General features: G+C 43.3%; 1 protein-coding gene across 2 annotated transcripts in view; it reads left to right on the top strand.

Moving 5' to 3' along the window:
- LOC146785536 (unconventional myosin-VIIb-like) overlaps nt 1-12,803 on the top strand; it is a 961,158-nt gene that overhangs the window by 656,503 nt on the left and 291,852 nt on the right. For both annotated transcript variants that reach the window (XM_085634664.1, XM_085634663.1), the window contains exon 29: nt 11,061-11,234. In XM_085634664.1, the coding sequence (XP_085490790.1) occupies nt 11,061-11,234 (174 nt within the window). The remainder of the gene's footprint in view (nt 1-11,060; nt 11,235-12,803) is intronic.

Below are 12,803 nucleotides of genomic sequence, written 5' to 3'. Positions count from 1 at the left end.
CACTAATAACAAACCACAGACATTTAAACACACATTTAACCCACAGATCAACACTTAGGACAGAAACAAAAGACAGCACACAGACTGTACTTAAACCAAACCATTTGCAAATACTAGTTGTAAGTCATATTCACTAGATTTGGCTGGCAGAACACCAAGAAAAAAAACGCTCTGCATATCACCACTTATGAATGTTACTAAGTGCATAGACCAGGATCCTTTCTATGTACATATTTAGTTCCTCGGGGTACTTGTCACCAAAGAAGAAATACTTTTTTATACCTAAACCTAGTTAAGTATCCCCTCTAGGGGAGCCGGCTAATTATATACAAGTTTAAAAATGGTACATCCAAGAAAGCAACACATTCATAAATTCACCTGGGGGAAAAGAAAAAGACCATCACGCATTTGCTTACAATTAACTGCTTTGTTCTTCAGCTCTAATGCTTTCACATAAATGTTCTTTCGTTGTTCTTTTTCAATCAAGGCTTGCTCACACTTCATTCGTTCACTCACTTTTTTCTCCCACATTCGTACACAATCAAACATCTCTTGCCTAGTCTTTCGCTTAAACATACATTGTTCCACATACTCAATCTTTCGTAAATCAAATGACCCATACATAGGCCAACGCAACTCAGGATCCTTACGAGTGTATTTATTCCACAATGCGCTGTACATTAAAGAAGAAAGACCATACTTAATATACATATCCCTATTAGGCGTCCCCTCCGGGGGGCCAGTTGTGCTTCATCTAGTCTCAAATTGGTACCACTACAAAAGCAAAACATCCTATGAAGTGTGCTAAAAACAGGCATGCCAAAAATAGTGCAGAATATGCAGTATTATAATCAAAGTAGCACTTAAGGTACCTTTAGTATGATGTGCCGTTCAAATCAATTCAAATAGAGAAAATTCTCCTCATTACCTGCCTATATAGATTTCAATCCATATATAAATCTCATAACAAACCAAGTTGGCCAACACCAATTCCAAAATCCAAAAGCCACAGTAAGTGTTACTAAACTACCTTACCAACCCCAGGCATCAAAACCAACAGCAAGCGCCACAGAAGGACACTTACCAATTACTTGGTGTCCAGGTTCCAACTGCCAAGTTCTAAAATCGACCAAATGGTCACTGCGCGGCGAATCAACAGAAGAGATCTCAGTCGAGGACCGGCACCACCTGGATGGTCAGATCAGAAAGAAAGGAAAAACGCCGTGGTTGCCAAGACTCGGGTCTCATCGGGCAGCGATCGCGTCCAGAGCGAGATTCCAATCCTTCGTCGCGACCAATCCTTTGGGCATCCGAGTCACCGATGAGCCCCAGTAGTTGGGCGCCAATTTGTTGATGGTGACCTCAGCTAGGCCTACCAGTTCAAGGGGTTCGCCCTTCTCTGCACAGAGTCCTCAGACCAATAGGAAGAAGTTGGCACAGAAACTGGAATAGAAAATACAAAGTTTAATAAACCTCATGAGGTGGAACTACATTCACACAGCACCCTTCAGTGTTGAGTGAAGTAGCACACTGAACAGAAGAAGCATGGTCCTTTTATACCCACACAGGGGCTGAAAAAGGCGGTACAAGTACACATGAGAAGAGTTATGCACATAGATGGTCATACAGAAACTGCACAATCAACAAGTAGGTGGAGTAATAAGTTGCTGACATCGGTTAGAACAGCCTGACAGTTCTATACTAGGAACAGGTGCACTCTACTAGCTAAGCACATCTGCGCATGTGCAGGACTCTGGGAGAGGGAAACAGCAAATGTTCAGCACATAGCTAACTAAAATGGCTGCCAAGTACAAAATGGCTTTCAGCTCATGCTAAGAGATTAATGCAATCTTCACCAGTGACTGTTTTCCTACAATTGATTACGTTTTCATATCAGCCTCGTTGGAGGACCTTTTAGTAAAGGCAGAGGTTTTGTGTACCACGCAGGGCGACCATAATCCAATTTTAACAACCATCAGATTCTCTCCCAGACCCAGTCACGTTAAAGTGCCCGAGGCAAATAATTTAGTGGTCTCAACCAACAAACTAAGAGTAATTTGGAAGGGCATTGATAATAAAGCTCTATTTGCCAATATGATAAAATTACACCCACTGCTCATCGAAACTTGTTTGACAATTAGTGATCCTAACTTAGAGATTATTGACGCATTTAGTAGCTTATGCGCTGGTATCAAACAAATGTTTTCTAGACCAGCATTAAACACCAGTGAGAAACCTAGATGGTTCAATAGTACTTGCTTGCGAGCATTAGTGGCTACACCCAGGGATGTAACTCTTGTTAGATCATTATGATCTCGTTATAAAGAAGCAGCCAGGCTACGAAAAGACGAGCGTTTAAAAGAACATTGGGTTAATCTTGCCTGTGCCGCTACACTTAATGACGGAAATGATTTTTGGGCAGCAGTCAAAACTATGAGATCCTTGGGCCTCACCCTTACTCCCCTAAGCTGTAACATAACCAGTAAATCATGAGAAGCACATTTTGCTAGGATTTACACAGCCCCGCCCGAGACTGTGAACATGTCAATTAGCCCTTCTGTCACTAGTGTCTTTATATCGGTGTCAGAAGTTGAGGATGCCATACACCAAAGCGTAGGCATCAAAGCCCCAGGGCCGGACGGGCTTTCTATCGATCTTATTAAACACGAACCAGATTTCTGGGCACCCCTTTTATGTAATGTTTTTAACAACTTAACAAACACCACTATTCCAAGCACCTGGTGGTCTACCAGCATTATCGTGCCCACTTTTAAGAAAGGAGATCGAACTAATCCTAGCTGCTATAGACCGATCTCTCTGGTTGATGATACCCTAAAAATCCTAGGGAGGGTCGTGTTTAACAAAATTAGGACGTGGGCCGAAAAGGGACAAATTGTAAATCGGTGCCAGCTGGGTTTTAGAAGCAAACTGGGAACAATCGAACAGTGTCTTAATTTAAATCTTATTATTGGCAAGTATACGATAGCACAGAAGTCACCTATTTATGGACCTCACCTCAGCGTTCGATTTTGTCAACAGGACACGCTTGTGGTCGGTCCTTTTAAACTACAAGTTGGACGAGGCTTTGGTTCACTTTTTGGCACACTTGCACAGGGACTTGAAGGCGCGGGTAAGGATCAGTAATGATGGGGAGGTCTCAGGGGACATCGTTATTGGTAGAGGGGTCAGACAGGGATGTGTACTGGTCCCTCTCCTATTTAGTCTTTACATAAACGAATGACATAATGCCCTGTCAGAACTCACTAATGACGTACCAAAAATTAATGGAAATGTACTTCCCGCGCTCTTATATGCGGATGATGCGGTCCTTATGGGCCGCACTCCAAACGCACTATGCGCTTTAGTTGGGGGTTTCGTATCCTTTATGGCAGACCTAGACCTCTGTACCAATTTTAAGAAATCCTTTATAATGAATTGTGGCCCAAAGAAATACTGTATCAATTCAATAACCTCAGGTCATGAACGCCTACTACGCACCGGCACTTTTCCCTATTTGGGTTTAGTATTTTCTGACACTGGATCTTGGGCAGCCCCTGCTGCCCATAGTAGAAGTACGTTTTTAAAAGCAACCAACTCTATTTTGAGTCTTCCTCAACCAAAACAGGCAGAGGTAGTTTTACCCTTAATGAAGATCTATAAATCGCAGTGTATCCCCACCGCCACATATGGCGCCGAAGTCTGGGGTTTTATAAATTGCAGTGGGATCCAAAGAGAGGAAAATAGATTTTGCAGGAAACTTCTAGGGGCCCAAATTTCCTCCCCGAACTATGTATGTCATAAGGAACTCAATTTGTATTATATAGTAGATTTTATCAGGTCACGCCCAGCTATATTTTGGCTAAAAAGCTGGCTAAACCCAGCAGCAACCTTAACAAGGGAGATCATTGTAGACTGCCTTAACTGCGACAAGGGAGGATCCATACCCTGGCTTTTCGCTGTTAGAAAAAGCCTAACCAGCGTGAACCTTGAACATATCTTCTTAAACCCATTAGCACTAGAGGGTATGAATAAAAGAGTCCTCATGGGTGCATTGTATGAATCTTATAACAATGAAAGACACGCCACAGAGCGTCTAAAACCTTCAGTCGCTAGGTACATGTCCCTACTGGAGTTAAATAGCCCTCAAACGCATATGCCATCTAAATACATTCTGAAGAGCATTGGACGTTGGGGGAGGAGCCTGCTTTTTCGCCTTAGGAATGGCATTTTAAAATACTCACTTTGCTTCCCCCTGGCATTTAACATTAATCTTGAGCAATTGCCCTGCCCGTGTGGCACCGGCAGCAACTTTTATGGGAAGTACACAAAACAATACTTGATTCCGTATTTTAAGGCATTTTCTAATATTGATTATAGAACAGCGCACCTTGAGATTCTTCGACTTGAAAGTGCCGATTTGATTTTTCGTGTCAGCTCGTTTCTGGAGCGGCAGTCTGCTCACGTATCTCTATGAGCAATTTTTAATGTGTTAAGGGCACTCGAACACATAATATTGTTCTTTCGCACGCAGTTACTTCTATTTTCTTAGTTGTACACCAATTAAAGCGCTATTTGTAGGCCGGAAAATCATAAAAGCTTAAAATGTAACCGCCCGCACCCATACTATGCTGCTAATATTGTTAACAACCAATTGCACTTTATTTTAACATGATGTTGCTGCTACATGTCTGTCCAACCCTTTAAATGTGCTAACATTTTAACGCCGCTATCTGCTTATCAATTTGAAAATTTTAACTATGATATTGTTGTCGTATATCATGCCTTTTTTAATGTTGTACACAATTGTAGTCTTTTTTTTTAATCAAAAGTTCCTTTTAACCAAAGCTTTTATGCACCGTGCTTTTAAACAAGAATTGTATTATTGTTGGTGGTGTTTGAACTGTGCTTTTATGGATATTTGTATCCGAATAAAGATTATTGAATTAAATATCTAGCTTCATAATTGCACTTCTGTCTTGCTGTTTTAATCTCCTGCTTTGCCACCAACTGGTATTTGGCCCATTACTCATCTATATCTGCTTTCAAGCGAGGCATGGGGGATGCCACGTAATCCATCCCTAACTGTGCCAATTCCCTCTCGAGTGTGGTTATTCTGCTGTGCCTTTCCCTCCTATCCCTTATCTCCCCCCTAAATAAGCACTCACTAGATTGTTGCTTTATCTGCTTCCCGAAAATGAGATTGGACTGTGGACTGCACCCTTATTTTCTTCAAAGTAAAGATCAGTTGCCTGTTCTAGTTTTTTGACCTCCTGTTTGTTCGTCAGATGCCAGGTCTCCATCCGCCATGCCCCATATGACTGCTGTTTTCCGGTGGTCATGGTCACACGCAGAGGCAAGTGATCACTGAACCCAGAAGCCAGATACCCTGTCTCAGCAAATCTATGCAGAGTGCAATTCAGGGTGAAGAAGTAATCTAGCCTTGATTGCCTGTCATCCGCACCTGTGTAATAAGAGTATCCCTTCTCCTGCCCATGAAGAGCCCTCCAAACATCGCCCATCCCCAGTGCCTGAACAAATCCCTATAGCTTTCCTCTGGTCACCTCTCCTTCACCCTGCATGCTCAGGCTATCAAACTGCATGTCCATCACTAAATTAAATTCTCCATCAATAATCATGAGCACCGATCAGAATAGCCCCTATCCTGTGAAGAGTTACTGATTGGAGTCCCGGTGGTGCCTACACATTCATCAATAACATGGTCTTGCCCTCATAGTCCAACAATATTGCCTTGTCACTCCCATAAGCATCCACCCATGTGCAGGACACATGAAACGGCAATGTGCTCCTGAGAAAAATCAACACACATCCCCTTGATTCCGAGGTGTAATGTGCAGTGCGCAACATGGGCAGTTTACATATACCCCTCCCTAGGCTGCAGTGTTGAGTGCCTGTGAGGTGTGTCTCCTGTTAAAAACAATGTCAGTTTTATATCTACTGAGGGCCTTCGTGACCAGAACCCCTTTTAACCTTATTCCCTATTCCATTGACGTTCCATGTTAACAATGTCAATAGCTACTGTCTTGTCATGGTGGTTGGGTGTCCTCTCCCCTTCCCTTACTCCCCACTCAATAATGTATGTGCTCAGTGTTTCCCCCTGTGACTCTGTGCCCTGATGTAGTACAAACTATTGCAGTAACTACCCCCACCCTACCTTTTTATGTAGTGATCCTGAAACTGAACTTCCCCCAATTCACAGGGTGTTTGGACCCAAAGTAACATCAGAAACATAACAGTCCTAACTTCCATTGCCGCGGCGCAAACCTGATGCCATATGTGTATAGCAGTCCAAAGTTCTATGCCTCTCTCCAAACAATCTCAGTGTTCTTTCTTTATGAACTCCGGCCTTCCCTGACGCTGCTAGGGCCCCAAACTACATTGCAACCACCCACATCTCGTAGGTAGCTTCGAGCAACAATCAGAGGCTACATGTTTTCCCTACCCTAGGCTCTCAGCAGTCATTGGTGTGATCTTTGGGACCCGCTCCTCTTCTGTGTCTGTCTCTGTCTCAGTCCACTGTGATCCAGTTCCGTCGCTCTCAGAAACTAACCCCCTTCATCTGTTGTTCCTGAGAACATCACTACAGTTTTTGAGTTAGAGCACTGTTTTCACCTGTGCTGCCTTCATTTGTTCCTTAGTCGGCAATGCAGCAGAACGCTTATTATTCCTTCGCCGAGAAGGTGGTGACCGCCAACCAGTATCTGAACATGTAATGATGGTTAGGGGACCCGTTTGACATGGCTAACCACCAATTTAAGCCATAAATAGTACACGTTTTTTGGAACGCACTAGAGAGGCAACTTCAAATAAAAACTTGAGTAATAGCAAATTGCTATTAGATCATGAACAGATGAATCGAGAGGTAATTTTCTTAGTTTTTGCAATTCTTTATTCAGACATCTTCTGGTTGAGGAAAATAATTTCCGTGCAGCCAAAGAGTTTTGCCCAGTTATGGGCTTCTACAGGGCCTCTAGACAATCATGTATTTGTCTTCAATTCTTGAAAAAGGAAAATTGGCCATCAATTTATGCAGACATGCAATAAAGATTAAACCCTCTATGCCGTATTAGCAGGAGCATTTCCTTTAAATGTGATTTGGCAAATCCAGTCAGACACTGCAACCGCATGAACGTATCTTTAATGGCCGAACACGGCTCAAGACAACTGGGTACATTTAAAGGAAACGGCTCTGCTAGTGCCACATAGACGGTTTAATCTTTCATTGTAGAGGATCCATAGACTAAAAGCATGTCTGTATCAGTTACAATTGATGGACCTTAAACTTTGATAGTCTGGGTATTAGTTGACCTTATGTACTAATATGAGCCAAGGACCATGTTTCTATGGCACCTGCAGGATAACATCTCTATCCCTGAAGTTCACCAGTCAGGCTATGATTAGATGCACGCCTGCCCCAAGCAGCGCTTTTTCCACTGAGTAGAACTGGGATGGGTGCCCCTGCAGAACATTTTATCCACATTCCCCCACAAACAAACTCCTACAAGTCTCACATTTTGGCGACGGGGTCAACTCTATGCATCTTCTAGTCAGCTAGCTAGTGTCTTACCTTCCTTTTCCATTGCAGAGTACCTCAATGTGAGTTCTTTGGCATTCAACATATCGGTACTCAATTGGTTGTCCATTTTCTTAACTCGATCCACCAGCCTTTTATGATCCTTACGTAGAAGGCCCACTTCATTCCCGACTGCGGCAATGTGTGTTTCCAATGGCACGTTTGTGTCCCTTATAGCCTCCAAGATGGTCACGTGTGTGCCACTAGAGAAGCGTTCCCTTGTCCCATCATGGTTTGCTCACCACGCTCAGGACATATGAGAGTCTGGAGCTCCCTCCTTCGCATTTCGTTGCTTTCCCAACGTTCCTCCAGCATGCCCTGTAGGAACCGCAGCTGGCATTGGGGGGATATCACCAACTCCAACAAAAGTTAGGCTCAAATGGCCACAACTCACCCACTGTGTCTCCTCTTCAGCCCAGAACCAGGCGCAGTACTGGGTTCCCACATGCTCAGTCCACACCGCCAGAGCACTGGGGCCCTCAGCACCCCCCACAGAGACTGCTGGCCCTCCAAGTGCCGTTGCTACTCACTTGCTGCCATCTTGGGTATTCTGCACAGTGCGGGCGATTCAGACCCCGGTATCATGAATAATGGTGCTTAGAAGGGGGAGTGGATGGGGGAGGCTGTGCGGCTGTCCCCGCCGCTACACAACAGTAGACTCCACCACATGGCTGTGGCGCCCCTCAAAAAGCCCCTGTCCTCTCAATGAACTTGCAGCATGCCAGCCGCCATTTTGGCTGCTCCTCTCAATCATGGCCGCAGTAACGTATTCACAGTGTTAGGGCGCATCCGCCACCAGGAAAGCCAAACTGCTGCTCTCGCCTAATACCAGGGGTGTTCACCCCTCGATACGTGGCTGGTGATGTGGAGGTATTCGGGAAAGCTGACACCGGGGCCCATTAAGCGACAAGAGCTCAGCCAGTAAGTCCACGCCCCTTTCAATCTTTTTCAATTCCAAACTTTCACGGGACCAATTCGCTTTGTGTATCCAACCTGGTCTCCATTGTGGTCTGCCTGAAATTGCACCTCGGTCCCTGTCAAATGCGACCGTTGACTTACATTGGGTGTTTATTTTTCTTGCCACTTTTCACTATATTTAAAAACTCAAATCTCCAAGCCCCTTATTGAGTTTTTGTTTTGGTCCTATTTTACATTCAATAATTGTGAAGCACATTAGGCTCCACAAAAAAGGCAGAGAATGATTAAGTTTCAAACCATGAAGATAATAGGTTACCAAAAGCACAAATCATGAAGTTAATATCAATTACTAGTCAAAATATAAATGCAGTAAATTAATATGGAGTTCAAATCAAAGTCATATAAGTAAGAGGGTGAAGTAGCTTCAACGGAAATGACAGAGGAAGTTTTCTCATCAGTGGCGTAGCTGGCCCTTTGGCCACAAAGTAGAGTGGGGGTCCTGGTATGGCAGGTGAGAGAGGGAGGATGCCGCTGCCCCCAAAACATGTGCCGCCTGGGGCGGACTGCACCCTTACCCTCTCTCTCTACACCACTATTTCTCATTAAAGGAGTACTCTAGATATCCTATACTGTTCTGCGCTAAGTCTGACCCAGAAAAGCAGTCTGAACTGTAATCCTCTCTGCACGTAACTTAAATCACTCAATTTTAACATTACACTTACATACAGTACTCATGAGATGGCCAAATCAGGTTAAAACGAGATGGCACAATTATGTGCTTGTTAGGTTCACAGAGTCTCCACAATACTGCTTCTCTCTGCGTCCTTCAAACTTACATTATCAGTAGCAAGATAAGATAGAGGAACCAGCCTGTACCCTGCAGGTGTCTCTTGAATGCACCACTGATTATAACATTCCATGGTTATCACATGGAAAACAAAACAAATAATATTATTGGAAAGGAAGCAATAGAACAGTGTTCCATAATTAGGACACCAGCTTCACCAAGAAATAAAATTGTTCACGTGTCACAAAGCAAGATGGCAAACAATGTTTGCCATTTTAAAATGCAGGCCTATGATAGTTATGGTCAATCTAATTGTGAATGCACATACTTTCTCTCCAAACAACGTTTCTGTGTTTTTTTGTTAATTTCATATTAATGCAAACATTTTAATATACAAAACATGTCACCACACGCATGAGGGAATCCATGCAAAATATAAGAAAAACTCTTCAGCAGCAATATTTTAAGAATAACAAATATAGCGTGCATTTAAAATTGGGCATTAAGTACACAGTATTTGTAGAAAATGTAAAACTGTACCTGAGACAACTCATTCCTCGCTGCTGTGTGGAGGCTGCATTTTGCCCTTTAAGTGTTAGATTTTGTCAATTGCTGTTGCTTTAGAAATGGGATTGTGTTAAAACGTTCCATTATCTTTTAGACAGCATAACCTGCCTTACAACTCTATGAAGGACACGGAAAATGCACAGCAGCATTGGGATTTTGAGGGATTCTTTTCTTTTAGTTAGAAGCAACATTCTATCTGGGATGCAAGTACAAGATCTTTGACTGATTTCACTTGTTGACTGTAATGTATAAACGTTCAAATACGAGCTCACTTTAGCCCCAGTGCAACTGCCGGTCCATCAATACCCTAATTTTTTCTTACACTTTTTGTTCAGCACTGTGCGACATAGATTCCTGGACTGTTCAGCATATCACATGCCAATTGTGCAGCTATCCTTGGGGCTCCATGGATCAAACAATTTCTTTGTGCCACGTGGCTTGATCTGGGCTATTTTGGCTAGCTATATTATCCGGAAAGTCGCCCATGACGAAACATGTGTCGGCTGCCTGTTGATTGTATGAACAGTGCTGTTACTGCTACACCTTGAATGTATCAGAATTATATGAAAGAGTTTCTCTTTTTATGCATGTTTTACACTAGCTAGGTGGCATATTGTTCCTTTGCCCATTTTGAGCTCACAATACAGTGTATAGCATTTACTTACCCAATATTTTGGATGTGCAAATAGATCTGTATACCACTGCCACCACTTTTTGTTTGTACTGAGAACAAACCTAGATGGAGATAGTTGTTTTATAGGCTTCCCAGTATTCTAAATCTGCAATTCCCAGGAACAATCCAAGTAATCCACAAGTATGACATCAGTCCCATAAATCACAGCTTATGGAGCCTCTATCGTTTGTGAAACTATCATAACCAAACATGTTATATATTTATATGTGCACGCTGGCTATTTTCAAGTTATTTCCTTCTGTTTTTGCTCTACTATTTTCTCCTAAACCTCTACCTCCTTCTTTCTTTAACTCTTTTCCTTTAAATGCTCTAATGTTCTTTGTAGTCTCGCTTCAGTCGTATGTCTTACTTCCTCTGTTGACCTCCTATGCCATTCCATCGGTTTCACTTTCTTTCCTGACTGCCTTTCCGTTTCTCTTTCTGTCTTTTCCCTTTTTGTCCGCTCAGTTTCAGTTTCTTTTTTAGACTCTATCATTCTGAACCTCTGCTGATGTGTGTTTCAGGGCTCAAAAATGAGAACGCCAATCTTTTGTTCCGTTACCCTGATGAATGGAGAGAATATCACCATTTCTGCTGACTCTGCAACCACGGCAAAGGAACTCTGTGGCACCATAGCAGATAAGCTCCATATGAAACAGACATTTGGCTTTTCGGTCTACATCGCTGTTTATGAGAAGGTGCGTAATGGGATGAGCTTGTGAACAAAACCACAACTTTTGCAACGCATTCTGCGTAGGAAAATGTTCTTGTATCCACACAGTCCTCACCACCCTGGATCCTCCTGTGTCTTAAGTTTTCAGAAATGCCTAGGGTTGGTAGGGTTCCCGGGTGTTGGTCGATCCAGAGCCTGAATAGTGCAGCCAACCCCTATGGTAACTGAGAGGAAGGTGGAATTTGTTTGGGTGTAATTTTGACATAAGGGCAGACAGAACGGATGTAAACTGCCCTTCTGCCTGCTGGTGGGGCAAAAAGTCTGTCTGGTTCGTGAATGTGGGGCCAATACATGACAGATCTCCACACCATTTCTTTTTTGAGCACCAATCTCTGGTGTCTAGTGGACTTTCTGCCCCTCTTCCCGCTGGGGAAGGGCCATTAGAGGGGAACCCTCTATTCTGCCCCAGGAAGGCGGCACAAAGACTCTCTGGTGTTCATGAGTGGGAGGTTGTACCTAGTGCTAAGACTAGCACTCTCCTACCCCATTTCTTTTCTCAGTCTTTCCATTTGGGGTGATACTTGCTGCTAGGTGGGGCTAGCACCCCACCCCATCCCTTTTTCATATTTTCCCTGGTCATCTTGTGGTTGTTCTGCCCCTGCCCCACCCCCCCCAAGTTGGGCAGAATTGGTGTTTACTTTCAATCTACCCACACCACAGGGGTTGCCCCCAACCCCAGGCAGTCTTACTGCCTCCTTGGAGGGTTCACCTCCAGTCTTACTCACCCGGGGGGGGGGCATGACCTTACTAAAGGTCACGTTAGTTTCACATTTATAGGTATTTTGAGCACCCCTGTAATTTTTTATTTTAGACACACCATGATTCTGACTTTCCAACTCACATATAGTCAATGAGCATCAATCTTTGGAGACTTCAAACCCAGACATATCCTCGGGCTACCCATGCAGAAAGAGTACTTATTTACTAAAATATACTTTTGGTGCTGCGTTTTGGGCCTTTTTCTTCATGGTGGCTGGTAAGCAGGCATTCCAGCTGCCACACTTGGATTCCTAAGACTTGGTGGAGCTGTTTGAGTTCTGCAGTTTACGGTAAGACATCTTTCGAGAAACCATTTGATGTTTCCAAAATAGTCATCGCTATCAGTGCAGTTCTTCAAAAGGAGAAAGACCAAAACACCTATCATGGGGTTTGTGTAACCCACTTCTTCATTTCAGGGAAATTATTTACTGAGATAATGTAAACCAGTTAGGTGTTGAGGTTTATTGAATCACAACTATTAAGATTTACTCCCCCTTCCCTCTAGGATTCAATGCTGCATTCCAGTCCATACTCCCTACTCATGTCCAGACCTGACTTTCTCTCACTAGCAAGCTTCTACCTTGTTGCATCTCCCTGTTACAAGCACGTCTGAAAATGTATCCCTCATTATGAGTGGGCTAAAAATTGGTGCAATATGTATCACACCCCAAAATTCGAATTTAGTATTCGTTTTTCCCCAATAATAGGGAATAACATGCAGATTTTGATGCTTACCACTGCATAATCTGCATGCATTTTTCCCCAATTCATACTG

The sequence above is a fragment of the Triturus cristatus genome, chromosome 11, assembly GCF_964204655.1.
Source record: "Triturus cristatus chromosome 11, aTriCri1.1, whole genome shotgun sequence".
Classification (NCBI taxonomy): Eukaryota; Metazoa; Chordata; class Amphibia; order Caudata; family Salamandridae; genus Triturus; species Triturus cristatus.
The sequence above is the reverse complement of the archived record's forward strand: the minus strand, read 5'-3'. Positions and strand labels throughout refer to the sequence as shown.